At 48.6% G+C, this 18890-nt stretch overlaps 1 protein-coding gene across 6 annotated transcripts in view; it reads left to right on the forward strand.

The window, feature by feature from the left end:
• Positions 1-18890, forward strand: part of LOC144152755 (solute carrier family 41 member 1-like) — a 102790-nt gene that overhangs the window by 45864 nt on the left and 38036 nt on the right. For 3 of the 6 annotated variants that reach the window (XM_077684182.1, XM_077684183.1, XM_077684185.1), the window contains 3 exons: positions 11472-11738; positions 13976-14203; positions 15050-15157. In XM_077684182.1, the coding sequence (XP_077540308.1) occupies positions 11538-11738; positions 13976-14203; positions 15050-15157 (537 nt within the window). In that variant the 5' untranslated portion in view covers positions 11472-11537. The remainder of the gene's footprint in view (positions 1-11471; positions 11739-13975; positions 14204-15049; positions 15158-18890) is intronic. The other 3 variants (XM_077684181.1, XM_077684184.1, XM_077684186.1) reach the window with 1 other exon arrangement.

The following is an 18890-nucleotide window of genomic DNA, read 5'->3' on the forward strand; positions in this document are numbered from 1 at the left end:
TTCAGACTGTAACGACTAGCCCCTAATTCATCCTTTGTTTTACAGTGATAGTACATTCAAGATACGACAGGAGAATAAACACTGGTGCCACGGTAAGCGAGACCAAGGGCGACTACCTGAAACATGTCTGTGCGAGCGCTTCCTGCATGTTCTGCATTGCTATGCGGCATTTCAAGAAGATAATACATTGTTCCAGTGCACGCGATCAAAAGTGAAGTCACAGCACAACTCAGAAACGGGACGCAATTTCGCACGTTAAAGAAACTAACAAAAAGGGGAACAAGAAACTGACCATGGAGCAGGATATACAGATACATGGAAGTCACTAAAGGCTTAGCAAGAGGGCTTTTACACGTTTTTTAAACGTAGCAGTTGTCCTTGACTCGTGCTATTTCAGGACATTGCGGACATTTATTTTGAAGACCAGGTATGCTGCATTCTATTGACTATGTTCCATAGGACGTTCGCACTCTTATTTTAAAATATGGTTCCTGTCTTAACTTGTAACCGCATTCTGGCCGTTTATAACTCGATAGAAACAGAGATAGTAGCCCGATAGAAACCGAATAACCGGTCTGACGAATTTTCCAAGCACTACTACGGACCTGGCTGTGTACAGGGTTGCAAAACGGGTTTTTATGTCGAATAGAGGGGAAACAACGCCTACCACGATAAATGCATTGCCGACAGGTTTTCCAGGACTGCATGCAGTCGACCGTCCACGTTACCAGCGATAGTTCTCTCCAGAGCATGCTATCGATAGGAATATCTGTACTTTCCCGGCAGTGCACTCGTTGCTGTGTTTGAAGACTGACGTCACCCCGTTCTGACAAGCACGTGTTGCAGCCCGTACAACGTGCAATAAGGCTGCTGGGTGGCCTCACAGGGGTGCCCACAAGGAGTCGGCGGTGGGTGCGTCCAGTGCCTGACAGCGCAACGCAGAACTCGTGCCCGCTTCATGACCAACCATGACCATGACCAGTACAGTCGCAAACAATATGAAGGTGATCGCGGAGCATCGACCTGCCGGCCTTTCAAGCTGCATAAAGGCGAAGATAAAGGACTGCTCTGCCTTTTTCCCCTCCTAGGCTCCTCCGGGCTACAACCGTCCCGACAAAAACTCGCTCACACTTCTTTTCTGCATTCTATTCCCTTTCATGGAAATTGTGTGTGCAAGTCCTTGCCTTATGTCTTCGCTAACAATGGTGACTCCGTGTAAACGCTGATAATCTTTTTCATTGTTACCGGCATAACCGGGACGTTGACGCGCCCAAGATTCCTCCTCAGTTGACGCCCCCACCCACACAGAATACGACACGTGCTTTGCCGTGTCATCGTTGCCTGTTTGTTGACGCGCAAAAAAAGGAGTCAAAAGACCCTTTCTTAAGCGAAAGATGGTTCGAAGCTTTTACTCGTGCAATGGGAGTCAACGCCAAAGTCTAAAATCCAAACTGCCAGTCCAAAGCCGAAGTCCATCTCTACTCAGAGAATGTATTCCATCATCGCCGCTAACCGCGCGTACTGCCAAACTATAAATTATGAATTACGAGAGATGTGCGACCAACCGCGGTGACTCAGTGGCTAAGCGTGGCCTTCGCGATCTGCTGCCGTTGAGCAACGGCGCGCCGACCGCAGCCATCGTGGAGGCTACGGGCTAAGGCGTTGCTCTGATGATCATGAAGACGCGGGTTCGATTCCCGGCAGCGACGGCCGCTTTTCTGATGGAGGCGAAAAGCAAGCACGCCCGTGGGTTTGAGATTTCGGCGCACGTAAAGATCCCTAGGTGGCCGAAATTAATCCGGAGCCCTCCTCTCCGGAGCAACGCAGGCACGCCTCACCGCCTGCGTTGCGTCGGCGCGTTGAACCCTACAATCAATCAATCAACGAGAGGTGTGCTAAGGTGTACAAATACATCCAATTGTTAGGTGCAAAGTTCAAGGACATAGGTGGTCAAAGACACCCTATGGTTTTGTAATACGGTGTATGATTGATATATCCTTTTTGAAACCCATTGTGTAAATTTGGCTTTCGTGCAGTGTATTTTTTCTCTGGCGTCAACGCCATCAAGTAGACATAGAAAGCTTCGCTTAAAAAAACACCCAAAGAATGTGACTTGCTAGAATGGTGTGATAGCTGCCCACGGAACAGCGAAAAGAGAGAGGGAAGCTGCTCTGATGTTTCCTTCACCCCGGAAGGTAATGACGCAACATGGCGCTGCTGCTTGCTTCGCCTTCCAATGGAGCGATCACCTTCAAATTGATCGCGACCGTACAGAGTCTATGAGAGATCCAGCCAAATCCAACTTTGCTGATCACCAGCCTCCATTTCCCGCCGCATGCCAGGGCGATGTCAAACCCAACCAACTTCGACCTGTACGCTGTTCAAATAACGACGCCAATAATGTGCCTGCTGGGTACGTCGCGGAATTGGCAGGAATACCGTAATTTCGTTTTGTTCCGCTGTGCAACGTCTATGACAGATTGCGAACTGTAAAAGTGTCGTTCGAGCAAGCCATGTTTTTACACCCTTGATTGGAAGCGCGAAGAAAAAAAATTAGCAGTGGCTTAGCTTAATTTCCCTAAGGGGCCTTGGCTTAGCTCGGCTACGCCAGGATATACGTAGCGTGAGCTAAGCTTCAGCTGGTTATTCTTGGGTTTCATGGTTGTCTAGGATTAGCTGATTATCATGCTTACTGCTGCTAAAACGATTTTCAATCCAATATAATCCCGTCCGGTCCAGTCACTGCTCCTCGCGCATGCGCAGCGCGGCTCTCCAGGAGCCACGCGAAACGGCTATCAAGCGGCTACGGTGCACCGTCAGACTTGGCTACTGCGCAACGGAGGCGCACAGCTGGGCACGCGCCGACGCCAGTGCGTCTGCCGTGGCTATGACGTCATTACTCTGGAATGCGCAGACCGGCGAATGTGCAGACCCACTTCTCTCCACACCCGTACTCCAATTGGATTGGATTCCAAACCAATCCAGTGCAATCAATCCAAATCCAATCCAATCCAATGTTCCTCGCGCTTGCGCAGCACGGCCCTTCAAGGTCCACGCGGAACTGCTCAACCTCGGCCAGTGTAGCTCACGCTACAATATTAAAGCCGTTCCACTCAACGTGAAAGCTGACGGAAGTGCAGAGAAAGTGATTCGCCATAATGGGCTGCATTTAAAATTTCCCGCTTTCGCAGTGCTCGCGCGCCCCCTTCTTGAAACTGCGCCAGCGGGAGTCTGTTTTTTTTTTGTGCTTGCTTGCTTTAATTTCGTATGCTGAAACCGTTTCGCGTCATTTCGAACGTGCCATTTCTTTGTTGCGCGGCCGCTTTTCCCGCTTACTATCGTAAAAACCAACCCAACGAGCGTTCCTAACTAACTTAACGCTGGAGCTGCCGGTTATATGCACACACCAACATCCGCGTCGACTGGGTACCTGGCCACGAACCATTTTCTTCAGGCAACCAGGCGGCTCATGTGGCCGCTCAGGAGAGTTCCCCCTCTTATCCTCCACTGGTGCCTGGGGTAAGGCCGTCGCGGTCCCCCTCTCCCTCCCCAGCGATGCGTATTCATCAGCACAAGAAGGACCGACGCACACGTCTAAAAGCCCTAACTCCAGCTGGCTACCTCAGCCGCCTACCTCCTATTCCCCGCTCAGGCGAAATTTTTATTAACAAATATATTGCAAATTCAGCATACACACCTGAAACACTTCGCAAGTGGTACACCCCTCAGCTGCCCCCTCGATGTCCTTACTGCCGTGCCACCACTCCATCAGACCTCGCACACCTAGTTTGGTGGTGCCCAGCTTTCGCCACGCACCGTACATTTAAATCTCCCCAACCCCATCCCGATCCACAACAAACTGATGCACAACTATTATATGAAATAGCGGTTTATTCATTTAAAAGCGGTCTGGCACGGGTTGTTTGAGCGGGTCCTCCCCCGAACGAACTGGTGTATGTGCTCTAACCCTATTGCGATCACCATGAACTGGCCCATGAATTGCAGGTTCTAAGAACTGGCCCAGTTATTGAGTCTACTGAGAACAACCAGCATTTATTTGTTTTTTTTTTCTCTTACCCTCCCTCCCCATTCCTTTCCCCCATCGTGACCAGTGGTCATCCTTTTCTATTAAAGGCTGTCTCTCTCTCTTCTGGTAGATGTATGACAAGCGCCCGCGGTTCACGAGGTTCGAACTGTTATGACAATTTAAACCGCGTGCTTTTTCGAAGCCTCAGCGTGACTCCCAAGTCTCTACTTGAGTCCGCTATCTCGCTGCGCCGCCTGATTCCGGCAGTCGCATCGACCGTTAGCGAGCTGAGACGACAAGACGAGACCCTAAAGTGCTCTGCACTTAAAAAAACCATCGCGAGAGAGAGGTCAAGGAGGACCACTTCTCTCGACTGTATTCCAAACGGCGCAAAGCAAAACTCGAAACGTGTTCACTTGGAGTGCCGAAGAACTACGAGATAGTTTTGTCTATACCGCTCGGAGCGTGTATGTCCGTACGGCTTCTTTGTGATAGCGCACAAATGTTCGTCAGATGTATTTGTGCTGGTGGGTCGCTCCACACTGCGGCCGGTTGCTGTTGCAGCTCTTAATCGACACTGCTAAACGCCGAGGAAACATTACGTAACGATGCGAGAGGCGGCGCCGGCAAGCGATGACCACTACGCGGCTTGTAACCGACATTTTTACAACGTGTGGAGGACGACCATAATTTATTTCACTTGCGCCTGCAACCAACAACGGCGCTATAACCCGAAGAGCGATATTTAACGTGGATATGTTAAAACTATGTCAAGATAGCTCAATTCCGCTTTCCTTCGGCGAAAGAAACTACAAAATCAATCAATAAATCGATCAGTAAATCTATCGATCAATCAATCAGTCAAGCATTCAAGCAAGCAATGAAGCAATCAGCCAAGCATTAAGCCAAACCCATTAATGCATTTCTAATGCAAATATTTACTCAATAAATTAGTGATTTGTTTAATCAACATCCTGCTGTTTAATAAATTATTTAAATATTCAACATTCAGTCATTTTAGCTATCATCGACTGAAATTACACCCTAATGGATCAATCGATCAATCAATCAATCAATCAATCGATCAATCGATCAATCAATCAATCAATCAATCAATCAATCAATCAATCAATCAATCAATCAATCAATCAATCAATCAATCAATCAATCAATCAATTTAATTAATTAATAATTAATTTGTTATTTACTGGTTAATTAAGTAATTAACAATTTAGTAAATAACAAATTATTTAATACTCATTAATTACATTAAATTAATCGGCTTAATTAATTAATTTATAACCAAAAAACCAATCAATCAATCAATTCTTTTCGCGAGGACATGGGTGAGGACTAAAGATATGGTGACCTGAGATTGCAGTAGCAGTTCAGCATCACGGAGTTATGGTGTCTACATAACGAAGTATCACCGGCGTCTTCATGGGCAGTTTGGCAAACGCTGGGCTGGGATCATTGATTAGCAATCGTTTCCAGCAGAGTCATGCCTCGCTCTCTAGTGATACGGATTTCTGCATCACGTTTCCCACGGTTAGCATTTAGATTTTTGCAGAGGGAGATGAAGATGGCGCCGACGCGTGCTGCTGCGGATGACCATAGCTACGTCAAGGTCACGGTGTATGCATTGCTATCTTACATAGTGAACACGGTGGATCAATTGACGTCCGTATAAAACTGGCGAAAACACATAGCTGCCGGAACCTGGGAAGCTTAGCCTTCGAATGTGAGGTAATCTGCGTAAGAACGAAAAAGAAATCTGTTTTGGAGACGTGGCCATGCGCTGATGTTCTTGCGCTCTGTATCAGATGCTTCGTTTCTGTGTCGTCCAGCCAGATATAAAAATGACCCTGAAGGCCTCTCGAACATGCCTGTCGCGTCAATACATCACAGTGACGCCGTTGTTATCGCTGTTATCGCTGCTCGTTCACCGCCTGCCGCCTCTCACTTGGCCGAAGTTCCTGTCTGACGTCGCTTATCGGTTCCTCACGTGCGTAGAGAATGCTCAAGGGCAGGAAACCACCGCGACAACTTCCCACAGCCCGTGGGCAGGCACGTGCTACAAACAAAAACGGCAATCCTTTCTCTTTTTTCCCCCCGGACGAGTTTGGTTTCGATACGATAAGAGAACAAAAACCCCGAGGCAGGCTGCGGACGTCTGTTGGTAATCAAACGTTGCCAAGAGTGTATAGCTTGCAAGCGCGACGTCACTGCTCTGCTATCAACGCTTCTGACGGTAGGGAGGCTTGTCGGAATACTCGCCTCGTTTTTGGCTGACAACTGGAGTACGGTGGCTTCTTTGTCGATATCTTGCAGAAGTGGTTGTCCATGCGGCCTGCCGGAGCCGAAGCTCTCCTGCCGCCTCCCGCCGACAATGATGCGAGAGGGATGACTAAGAGTTGGGTGACAGCTCCGATATTACTCCACAGACCATACACTGACATATAGTGTTGCAGACGGTTCATCGAACGCCACTTCACAGAAGCTGTTTCATCGAACGGTGCTTCGTCGGAGGACGTTTCGTCGAACTAAGTCGTACACAGTGGAGCAGTATCTTCGTCCTGGCACTGAATTCTGAGTTCTGTTCTTTTCGAAAATGTCCATTTCACGTCCGTTTCAGCCGTGACGTATTTGCACTTGCAAGGTTTCTGAATGGTCACTGGAACCTGCAGTGACTAAGGCTTGGGCTTTGAAATGCCTGAATTTTTCTATGCGACTTTAAGATCACAGCATATCACGCTGCAGGCGTATGTTGCAGACGAAAAGAATAGCGTTCGAAGATTCCAATCTACGATGGAGCAAGTCCAGCCAAACAACATGCGATGATGCGGACATGCCTTCGATAAAACGGTGTTCGATTACTTGTGTCGTGCCCGGCGCACTTCATTTCTTGGTGTTTTATTTGTGAGGCACGCGTTGAAACGAGTCGCATGCAATGAGAGGCATGCAGGGCGGTACTTTTTTTTGAAAGACGGTAGTTTTCAGTGCAGAGCATTTTATGGGCTTGACTTGTCGTCGTAGCTCGCTAACGGTCGATGTCAAGCGACTGCCGGAATCAGGAGGTGCAGCGAGATAACAGACCCAAGTAGAGCCTGGTGTACCGTCGTCAGGGAGTAATGCTGAGGCCTTGAAAATTACGCGGTTTAAATAGTGTATAACAACCGTTCGAACCTGGTGTACCGCTGGCGCTTGTCATACATCCCCACGTTGTTTAGCGCAAAGTAAACTGCACGTACATTTCAGGCAACATCTGTGTTTATAACCGGCAGCCCCCGCGTTCATTTAGTCAGGAGCGCTCGTTAGGTTGGTTTTTACGATAGTAAGAAAAAAAAATGGCCGTGTGTCTACTGCTTTCGTTGCAAATGCCACCGAAAGACGATAGTAAAGGCCAAGGCCTGCAGCCTGCCTTTCAAGGCCTGCCAAGTAAAGGCCTCCCTTCTCTTTTCCGCTCACCTCTCATGCTGTACCTTTCCCGTCTCGTTCCTCCCAAGATAACACGCTAGAGGTTTGCTCAAGTCGATTTAAATTTACCGCGTTCTACTGCTCCAAGTCGGGTGTCTAGATGGCAGCGCTGCCGTACGGCGGAGACGCGCGTGGATTGGGGCACCCTACTACAACCTTTATAGAACCACGATGCCCTACTGCGCGAGCGTTCCAAGCGGAGCATGGATCCCATCTAGTGGAACCTTTCGTTGCTATTGCCGTTTGATTTCTTAAATGCCGCCAGGAGGTAACGCCGGCAGCAGCAGGCACCAGTTTTCTGCCGTTGATGCAGTATTTCATTTGCTATCGCAAAATCCAAGCATCTATAAATTTTTAATAAAGGAACACAGCAAATATCAGTTATGTATTGATTTTTGGCCTTATATTTGCGTAATGTCTTCTTCTTGTTCAACAATGTTGACAAGTATGAACACCGACACAGGACTTGGACGGTTAGATTTGGCTGTGAGTATATAAGACTATATTGCAGATTTTATTTTACTTTGGCCGGGTGGCGGAGTCGAGTCACAGACAGACAGACAGACAGACAGACAGACTAAAATTTCTGCGTTTAAGTAGCCCAAGAAAGACTATCATCTTTAGAAAGCAGCCGCGCAAGAAAAAAATGGCGCGTTCGAAATGACGCGAAACAGCTCGAGCACACGGAATTAAACCAAGCACAGAAAGAGCAGAACTCCCGCTGGCGCAATTTCAGGCAGGGGGGTGCGCGAGCGCTGCGAAGGCAGGAAATTTGAAATGCATTGGGTGGTAGCAGTGAGCGGATAACGGCGATGCAGCCCATTATGTCGAATAACTGCTCTGCACTTCCGACAGGTTTCACGTTGAGTGGAACGGCTTTAATTTTTTTTTTTTGGGGGGGGGGGGGGGTGTACTTGGTAGCGATAAAAAACGTTTTATTGAGCTGAAACGCTGATGGTCTTCTCTTGCGCGGGAGGAGGGGGGAGGAGGAGGAGCAAAACTTTATTAACAGTGAAGTCGAGCGGGGCATCCTCAGCCCAATAGGCTCTGGGCATGTGCGGCCAGTTGCACCCGGGATATCGGCTCTTGCTGGTCACCCAGGTCGCCGCTAGCCAACTGGCTCTCCCACTGCTCAGGGGTTGGGCTGGGCAGGGGGTGTAGAGTTGGGGTTAGGTGGCACTCCCACCCACGCCATGTGGTATATATAGCGTGCGTAGGGATGGGTGGTGTTTGCATTCGGGGAGGTACTGGGTAGGATAAACAGCATGAATGCGTGCGCCATGGGGAAACGTGTTGGTTTGCAGCAGCCGTAAGATGAACTGTTCGGCCTTGGGAAGGTTTGGTCGTGATGGGGGCAAGTGCTGGCGTAGCCGGAGTAAATGAACTCGGATGTCAGCATAGCGGAGCGATATGGGCGGTGAAGCTGTCTGGTTGTCAGCTTCCGAGGGTTCCGGGGTATCAGGGCGCGGGCAGAGGCGTGGGCCGCCTCGTTTCCACGGACAGCCGTGTGACTCGGTGTCTTCACGATGTGGATATCGGGTGGTCTGTCTCTGTCTGTCTGTCTGTCTGTCTGTCTGTCTGTCTGTCTGTCTGTCTGTCCCTCGTTTCAGGTACCCGGCCAAACCTTCCCGAACCACTAAATCTGCAAGCATACTCCATACTTGCCAACATTGTTGAGCAAAAATTAGGCATGTTTCAGACAGGACATCAATGCAAAACTCGTATTCGCAGAGTTATTTTAACTGAAAATAAATGCACTCGATATTCGCGATAGCAAAAAAAAAAAAAAAAAAACACGCACTGAAAACAATATTTTGACCCCAAAATACAAGAGCTCCCGCGAGCGTGGGCCTCGCTGCAGTGCTCCAAATTCCCCACCAACAAAAGGTTCCAGTAGATGGCGCGAGCAGTAGAACGCGGGAAAATTGAACCGACTTTAACGAGCCTCCTCCCTGCTATCGCTGGTGAATCGAAAAGGGAGGGGGAGAGAATGAGAGGTGGGTGGGGGAGAGAAGAGGCATTTACGTGCAAGAAGCGGCAGAAGACTATCGCTTTGCGACGACATTTGCAGCGAAGCAAGCAAGCAAGCACAGCCGATTTTTTAGTGCTCACTCAAATGACGTCACTCCCGCTCATATTGCGTCAGTGGCGCGAAATTTGAAAACTTCCAACATTTCTTCCGTTTTTTTTGTGTGTGCGTGTAAAAAAAAAACACCTCTCGTGACTGAGTTACCAAAGTCTAGTTGCGTTCAGAACATCCTCGATTGTTTACTTTGTTCATTCTTAATGAAATGCTAAACTTTTACTTTCATGCCACTCTCATGAAGTGACTTTTGTTTGGCGCTATTTGCCCTTAGTTGGCCTTGCGCCGGTAAAATCCAACAATTATCGACATCCTCGATGTTCTGAAATGAGCGGCGAACGGATTATGCTCGCCCCTATCACAATAAATAGCTTGGTGCGGCCTAACACCTGATAGCACGGGGTGAGATTACGGCGCCGCCAGGCGCTGCCAACCGGGCATAAACAAAACGAGTTGCAAGGCCTGCTTCACGTCATCAGTAATATTTTGAGAGGCGAGATAGAAGGAAATGACATCGAAAACCACACGACGTCACTGCTGTAGTTGACGCAGCGACCGCGAACGGCGCAAAGTGTTTTTTCTTCTGGAACCGATTGGGGATGAAGTACAGTTCTGGGCTTCCCCTGAACTGTCACATCATATATTCCTCGGCTAAAACTGCACAATGCAGCCACAAATATCATTTCGAAGGACTACTCAACGGCTCAGCGGTACGCAAGCGATGGGTTGTGTAAGTTATCTGTGCGCCCGTCGTTTTCCAGGAAACAGGCAAAGACGATTGATTGATTGATTGATTGATTGATTGATTGATTGATTGATTGATTGATTGATTGATTTTCATGAAGGAAAAATTGCAATTGTTTCTTCGTAAAAATTTTCTATAGCTGCAGTGAGCATCTTTGAATAATTACCGCCACAAACTTCATGAAATAGATAAAGGTTCTATTGTTTTACTACTACCTGGCTTGGCGAAGCTTAGTTCGTAATTCTCTTGATAGGGCGAAGGTTTTTGTATGGTACGTTTTTTTTTATTTTGACAGTATTTTAATTCGAATACCGTTTATTTTAATCGGCCTATCTTTAATAATGCTGTACACTCTAAGTAGGTCGAATTTGGTTATTGCGAATTTAATCGTTAAGGCAAGCAACAATGTCGCACCTTTTCAACATGCACAATGCAAAAAAGAAAAAAAATGCAGCATCGCATTCGCGGCGCGACGACTGGGCAAACAGCGAAGCTGACGTCCCCACCTAGGCTATTCTTGGCTCGGCTAAATTTACACGTGGTTATGCTTGGAGGCTCGGCCAAGTTTTCTGCGTGGTTACGCTTCGCGACTCGGTTAACAGACAGGGAGACACAGACAGACAGACCGACAGATGCAGACAGACAAACATTCGGTGCCGTGTTCTTGCGCCGTTGGCGGTTATCGATGCACATTTAGAAACAGCGAATGACCGTGGCTTTGTGTTGTTCCTATTATTTGTGCACATTCATAAACAACCCGTGTCCCGGCAAGCTCCACCATCTTGTAGTTAAGGCCCGACAAACCACCGATAGATTCTACATCATACGGTATCGCGTCATACCTTCCTTGCTCTCGTAAAGTGAGGGACTATCGAGCAGTGTTTGTTGTGGGTGCGTTTGGATGTTTACGAACACGCCTGTCGCGGTATCCTGTGAGTGAGTTAGTGAATGGTTGTTGAACAAGCGGACATAACCTTGCACACAGTGCCGGCAGTTGCTCCGCCCTAGCAGCACCATGAATCCCACAGGTTTGTGTCCTTCAAAAACTTGAGTACTGGGCGCAATACGTTCAATGTCTCACCCTTTCATTCGGGATTCTAATCAGCCCTGATCTTTTTCCTGTGTATTCGCTCTCCCAGCAGCTGCGTCACGTGGTGCCGAGGCCGTCGGTTGGCCAAGTCTAGGAGGGAGGCGCTGTGGCCAGCATGCCCCCGGCAAAGATGGAGTACGGCTCGACGGCGAGCTGCTTCGGCGGGAGCGAGTCCGCGGGCGACCTGCTGCGCGCAGCGGCGGCCGTCCAGTGCATCGCCGCCAGCGTGCGCGCCCACAGCCTGGACGTCCGCAACGCCAAGGCCAACGGCAACCTGCACCCCAACGGCGCCATCACCGTGGTCGCCCTCGAGACGGTGCGCTTTGTCCTTCTGGAGGTTCTCGGCTATAGTGAACTCTTTGGGACACAATGGCATGAATTTAATATGTCCAAAGACGTTACAAATGCGTCGTCGTCATCGTCATGCTGATATCCCATGCGAAACTAAAGCCTCACCCGCATTCAAGCAGCTGATTGTACCATTCCTCGTGGGAATTCGCTAAGCCTAATCTGCCTATCTCGCTTCTCCCCGGAGTTCTTTTTACACATTGCAGCTAATCCCTTTGTAGCCATTATCTTAGTACGGTTAATCCGCCCCTTATCAGTCTTCAGCAGCACATGTCCAACCCGCGCCAACTTTCCCTCCCTTCAGTTTGAGATACGGTGTTCTAGAATCGTTCTCTTATACACGGCACTCGCTTCCTGGCGCTAAAGGTTCCCCTTATCATTCTTCTTTCTAAGGCCGCTTTACAACGCCCCGAAGATGCACTTTTACAGCACCCACTATTGCTTACCGGTGGATTCTGTTGAAACTGTTACACCGTCCCCTTGCGGTCCCTCGCACATGCGCTCCGCTCTCCGTCGCACCCCGTGGCTCGTGCATTAAAGCCGTTCGTTACGTTGAACCCTATTCGCTGATTTTACCCGCCTCTTCGACAACTCGTGAATGCGTTTACATTGCTGCGATTGCATTTTAGCCCTTGTGCTCACAATTTTCTATTTCTACAAGCGCGCCGAGTACCCTACATCCGTCCACCGACCTCCCCCTTCGATACACGTGTTTGGAGGCGGGCAAAGTAAGTTGGAATTCCTCCCCTCAAAACTGTTCGTCATCTCTTCCTGCTCCGCAGCCATGCTAATTGGTGCGTACGTTCATGAATCGATAAGGGAACCGAATGCGTGCCGCCACACTGGAGCAGCCACCATTACGGTTTTCCAAACTGGCGCGGAGAGAGCAATACGGGCGGTCGTAGACATCTGGCCTTGAGACCGCCCTCTGCAGTGTGTGTAAAGCTATGGTGTATGGCTCACTTCCACCACGAGTCGGGGGTGAAAAAAAAGGGCAGGCTGCGACGCATTCCACTGATCACGCGGACATGATTGCAACTTTTACTCGAAAGTGTTTATTCCCGGTATAGTCCGTATTATTCCCAGATTTCACTGATGTCATATCCTTAGGAGCACCGACAAGTGGGCAAGTTGGTATGGAGACATACTAAATAAAAGCGCAGAAAAACGCGGGACAAAGAGAACTACACAAGACGAGCGCTCGTCCTGTGTAGTTCTTCTCTTTGTCCCGCGTTTTTCTGCGCTTTTATTTAGGATGTCATATCCGTCACGGAAATGATGCCAGTACAACGGAGCAGGCGGTCTGTAAAGGGTGCACCTCTGCACACAAGGTGTTCTTGCGGGAAAACAATATTTAGTACTAAATAGTACGTTATACTTAGGGTTGTTCGTTTTGGTTTTCATATTTTAACACGAAAGTGTTTTATGCCGGTATGCACCAAGATTTCCCTGACGTCATATCCGTCACGGAAATGACGCCGGTACACCTTTGCCGAAGCGACCCGCCAGCAGTACGTCGCTCGCCAAGCACACCCACAAGACAGCCGCCGACCCGCAAATCATGCTCCGCTGCAGATTTCGCTGCACATTTCACTTTCGTGTTTTACCGGTTCCTGGGACAGAGGAATAAACCACATTTTTTTTTGCGGTAAAAAGTCAGTTGCGTCAGACGTATAACTTTTGATTAACAGCTTCGCGATACTGCTACCGCTCCTGCGGCTGCACACGTCGACAAAGAATCGCGCGTTCCCGCTGCAGACCTGGTGTTAGTGCTTTGTAGCTCTCAATCTAATATAAGATCTTGGAAAAAAATCCACTGAAATTGGCCGCTGCAACGGCTCAATAATTTCTCCGAGTTTCATTTTTACTTGTACTAATTAGTAAGAATACAGTGAAGTTGTAAACGTCACAGAACTCCCCTCTGCCGCCAATACATCGCTGTCTACCAGGAGGGAGTATGGGTACAGAAAAAGGCTGCAACTATTACTTTATCGAAACTGTATCAAGATCAATTATGAGTATAACATATTTAATCCTGTGTGTCATTTTTCTGTCAATATATGTCACCGTACATAACTCAATATGGTCTTCACTTTAACAGTAGTGGAAGGCCTCTAATATATACAGCTGTGTTCTCTGGCCACGTGAGTGGCCAGTAGTGGTGAGGAGGGTCTGAGTGATTTGCACGTCTTCTCGGCGTTGTAGATGCCATCACTGGAGAAGCGTCCCGCCGTGGTGCTGGGGTCCTGCGGAGGCGGCGAGAACGGCTCCGAAGGGTCCTCCTTGTTCGACGAGTCCACCTCTCTCCTCAAGGGGGAGCGCAGGGAGGAGGGGGAGGAGAGGTGGTACGTCTTCCTGGCCCAGGTCTTCCCTTCCTTCATGCTCGCCGGCCTGGGCATGGTCGCCGCGGGGCTGCTGCTAGACAAGGTCCAGGTACGGGGAACCTTCCGAGCGCTTGCCCTTAGACACGCGTGCCATTGTTATGCGCACGACATTAATAAACGGGACACCAAGATATTTGCTGGAGATTACCGTCTCTACCATGGCGGACAATGGCTCCACATATAATCAGCACATGAACATTTTTATTCAGCACGGGACAAAAGTTAACCATGGAAATTACTGCGACCGAGATTTGACACAAAGTGTTATAATAAAAATCGAGAAAAACAAAGCTTTGATACGGTCATGAAGACTGACAAATTCGCAAGGGTTTCAAATATACAATTTCGCTCGCTACGTTTTACGTATCTCTATAGCCCCTACAAAAATTGGACCAAAAATTTATGAATTGCCATTTTTACGTTTTGTCCTTTCTTTAGTTCCTTTTGTTTCGTTGTTTCCTCGTGTCTGTGAAATCCGACCTTTTGAAGGGTCGTCTACACGTTTTGGCGAACATCGCTACTTTCTGATATTCATTTTTTTCTACTGTGTGCCTTGCGCCATCAACATACAACCATCATCATCATCTACTGTTATGTGGCTGAGAAGGCTTGCAAAGGACTTTGAGGTTTTAGCGAACTAACGTGACTGTTTTTATTTCGTCACCTCCCCGTGCCCCTCCCCTTAGGTTTTCTTTTGTTTGTTTCATAATACTTTCCTTGGCAGAGTAGCTGTAGCCTGGAGGGGCTCCCAGGCTCCTATAAAACACTTGGCGTTTTTATAGCGAATCTCCTACTTTCAATAAACTTTCCTTATTGGCCGTCCTGCGGTCACGTTAATCATGCGTGATGTCTATCGCAGCTGTTAACTCTCTTTGCCACGCTGAAATGTTTCCAGTCATGGCCGGCGTTCGTGGAGGCGTCTGAACTGTTCATCCTGGTGCCTGCTCTTTTGGGACTCAAGGGGAATCTCGAGATGACGCTCGCGTCCAGGTTGGCCACGCAGGTGAGCTGCTATCACGCGCAGTGTCGCTTCAAAGGGCTGCTGCTCTTGGCCTAATTTAGGTCCATAAGTCGAGGCCAAACTTCCTGCAGACGTGATCGGGCAGCGCTTCAGATGTTAATGGACCCGATGTTAATGATCCCGATCTTAATGGGAAAATCCATAGGCTTCTGCGAACAAAAATTTTGACATCCACCTTAATTCAACCGCATTGAGGTGGATGCCAAATTTTCTTTCGCGGAAACTTACTCCACCTTGGGGAATTCCCCTAAATATGGTCGGTCAACACCGGTTTCTCATTTCGAGTTGTTGATCAGTTCGCTATCGCGTTACAAACTACTAGCATCCTGGTTAGCTCAGTTGGTACAGTGACTGACCTAGATAGGCGGTGGTCCACGGTTCTAATCTTGTACCAGGACAAATTTTTTCTTCAATTGCTTGCTAAGTTTCTGAGAAAGCTGTACAGCTTTTCCTTTGTAGCCGTTCGGCTGCATTGAGGTGGTTGTCAAATTTCCCTTCGCAGGAGCGGCCTGAGCATGCCGTGTAGCACGATTCTGTAAGTTATCAACAGGCACCATCGACATCGCGAACTGGCAGTCCTTCGTGATTTGCGAGGAATTTCGATAGGGAAACAAGTCAGTCTTTCATTTGCTTAATTGTACTGAGTTTGTCAATGCAGTATCTGATATGGCTGCAGCAGTCGATGCACACCCAAGCGGAGCAAGCGCTTCGAGTTAGTTGACGGTAGCCGAGTTAAGAACCCATAATGGTTGTTATGAGTGATCGAGTTTTAGTTTCTATATATCTTTAGTTTTAGCGCGCAGCGCCTTGGCGCCCGGTAGAGGGATTTCGCGGCGGCAACATCCGCGCAACCACTAGAGCGGAAGAGCCACTCCAGCAGAAAGAAAACGGAGGAGCGGCGTCAGCCGAAAGTGCGAGGGGGAGGCGGCACGCACTGGTATTGTGCCACTACCTCCCCCTCGCACTTTCGCCATAAGTCGCCACCTCCACCATTCGTGGTTCATCCGAACTTGCGCGGGAGGTTTAAGCACGATTTGCAACATGCTCGGCGGCTGCGAAGCGCTGCGAAATAGCGGCAGAGTAGCGCGCGCCGCCGTGCGGTCGCTGATCACGCGATCACTTCTTCAGACGCAGCAGATTTGCGGCCGTGACCGAAGACTGCAGTTCGTGCTGCGCACAAATGTCGCATGAGGGAGGTTTTGTGTTCGTTTTTATCTAGAATCTATAAAATACCGTTCTTTTACAGGTTTTTTTATTTGCTATCACCAAACAAATCCCGCATGTATTGATAATAAAAGGAATGGTGGTACACTCGGCTATTTGCCTCCAATTTGAATGAGGTTTCCTTTGCGCTGAATAATGCGCGCGTATGATCCGCCATGCCAGCAGGTTTAGTAGTTTGTAGTGGCCCGCAGTCTATATATGTTCCGTCCAGGCATTTTTTCCCCTTTGCCCGGGAGGATGTAACGCACGTTACTTTATCGTTACTATGTGCTCTCACGGTTCCAGAGAGTGAGAGTGAGTGTGAGGGTGAGTGTGAGGGTGAGGGTGAGAGTGAGGGTGAGAGTGAGGGTGAGTGTGAGGGTGAGTGTGAGTGTGAGTGTGAGTGTGAGAGTGAGAGTGAGAGTGAGTGTGAGTGTGTGTGTGTGTGTGTGTGTGTGAGTGAGAGAGATTTAATAAAAAACTGAAAAGGCCCACCGCACTAATGACGGGATTTGCTACTTCAGATGGGAAGGAATGAAGTGTGATAAGCAGGGTGCTCTGACAAGTTAAACATCGTTACACGTGACGGAAAATCTAAGCCCGTAATAAACCGAATTTAAAGATAAAAAAAAGCAAAATATCAGCACAGGGAGCTGAAGAAATCTCACCCAGTTCTGAGTCTACTTGAAAAGTTAAGTCTATTCCGAGCCTACTTTTGTCCCTATAGCGCCGCTCCGTCATGAGTGCGGCAGGGACCAATTGGAGGCCACAAAGTTCGAGTCCGCCTCCGCGTCGAATTGGCACGAGTGCTTTTGATTCTTTTGAACGTTCACTAGCGAATCGCGCGCAGTCGTATAATATGCGTCTAATGTGCTCACTTGTATCGCATCGAGTCCGCCCTGCCAAGGTTAAACAAGAAGCTGCGGGTGGTTCTACAACATGAAGCTTCACTTGGGGCCTGTAACAAAAAGAAGCTCGTATCGCCTCCGAGTGTCGGGACAGCGACTTTTTGCTAGATGAATTTACATTGTGAAAGCACATATATTCGTTTTGTCTACGCATAAGAGCGGTGGCGACGGACGTAAGAAGTACTAGAGTGCCGCGGTAATTGTAAATGGCTACAGAAGAGGGGTTGCAAATTTTGAAGCCCAATTCTGAGCTCTCGGCTGCTCGTCAAAAGGGGACGTTCGCCTTATATTTTCTCATCCTCGTATTCTTGCCGACTGCGCGGGTTAATTTGGCAGGTTGAAAACATGTTGTAAGACTTACTTTAATGTCCACGTCGAGATATGGAACAAAGCTCGTATCATCCAACCTCGGGTGAATGCAAAGGAGTTTCGTGCCCGTCATGCCGAAGTCAACAAAACGTATGTGGCTCGAATTGGGGGCGCCCGACAATTTTTCCGGATACTAAAACGATTCTTCTATTCATGCGCCGTTTCATCATTTCGTTCAAAATCCCTTTTGGGCCAAACTGCTCGCATGCAGCTACAAACACATTTCTAGGAGCTTATCTCGCAAGATAATGACGGACAGAAAAAAGACAGTAGTTAAGGAACACACGGGCGCTGTTCATTACTCACGCACGGACGTGGAAATGTCGGTTCACGACAGGCGTATGTCGGTAAAATTACCTTCCGCTGTAAACTTAGTTTTTCAACAAGACCTATCAATTAGATTTAGTTGTTGTGAAACTGGTTTTGCCGCAAAGGCATAAGTTATTAACACGATAGCGTTATTAGGCTGATTTTCCGATTTACCTGTGTCTGCTAGCCGTCCGATATATATGAGCCGTGCTGATCCAGCGTCCGTAGAAATACGTCATCGCTGTCACTCGGAAGCTGCGAATAAGGCAGCAAGACTCGAGGTCTGGCCTGAATTTGGAATAAGGCGCAGGGGCAACTGAAGTGTAGAAAGGGGGCGAATGAAATCACGGTGGAGACGAAAGGACAGGCATTTTCAGCAGGTGCCACGCCATCGCAGTGAAGTTCGTTTAACGCCCAGGCGGTGGCGGCATACTCGACAGACGCGGTCATCAGCCGTGCCCACAAGTTACACCGGAAGATAAAAATATTAATTTCCGGTAATTCACGTGCCGTAGCTACACCTGGGCAACGAGGCGCGCCGTAGTGGAAGGCTCCGGAAGAATTTCGACCGTCCACCTGGGCATTTCAATTTTTTGCTTCCATCAGGAAAACGACCGCCGCGGCTGGGAATCGAACCCGCGTCCTTGGGCTCAGCAGCGCAACTCTTTACCCGAATGAGTCGAACCGGCGTGTTTTCCACCAGGAACTGATGGCGGCACCAACATCGGGTCACCTTACTAAAACAGAGAGCAAAGGATTAACGCCAGTCTCTCAGAAATCAAGAAAGGAGTTCATTGTGAACAGAAATGAAACTAAAACGACACCCACTATGCAGGGTGTACTCACCTTAATTTTCAAACTACTTTTCAATATTGATGCACGAAGAAGGTCGTGTTAGTTGCGTGTCAGCCATAGGATGCGCTTGA

This window comes from Haemaphysalis longicornis, unplaced genomic scaffold (assembly GCF_048455015.1).
Source record: "Haemaphysalis longicornis isolate Haplotype H1 unplaced genomic scaffold, Haemaphysalis longicornis Haplotype H1 scaffold_9, whole genome shotgun sequence".
Lineage (NCBI taxonomy): Eukaryota > Metazoa > Arthropoda > Arachnida > Ixodida > Ixodidae > Haemaphysalis > Haemaphysalis longicornis.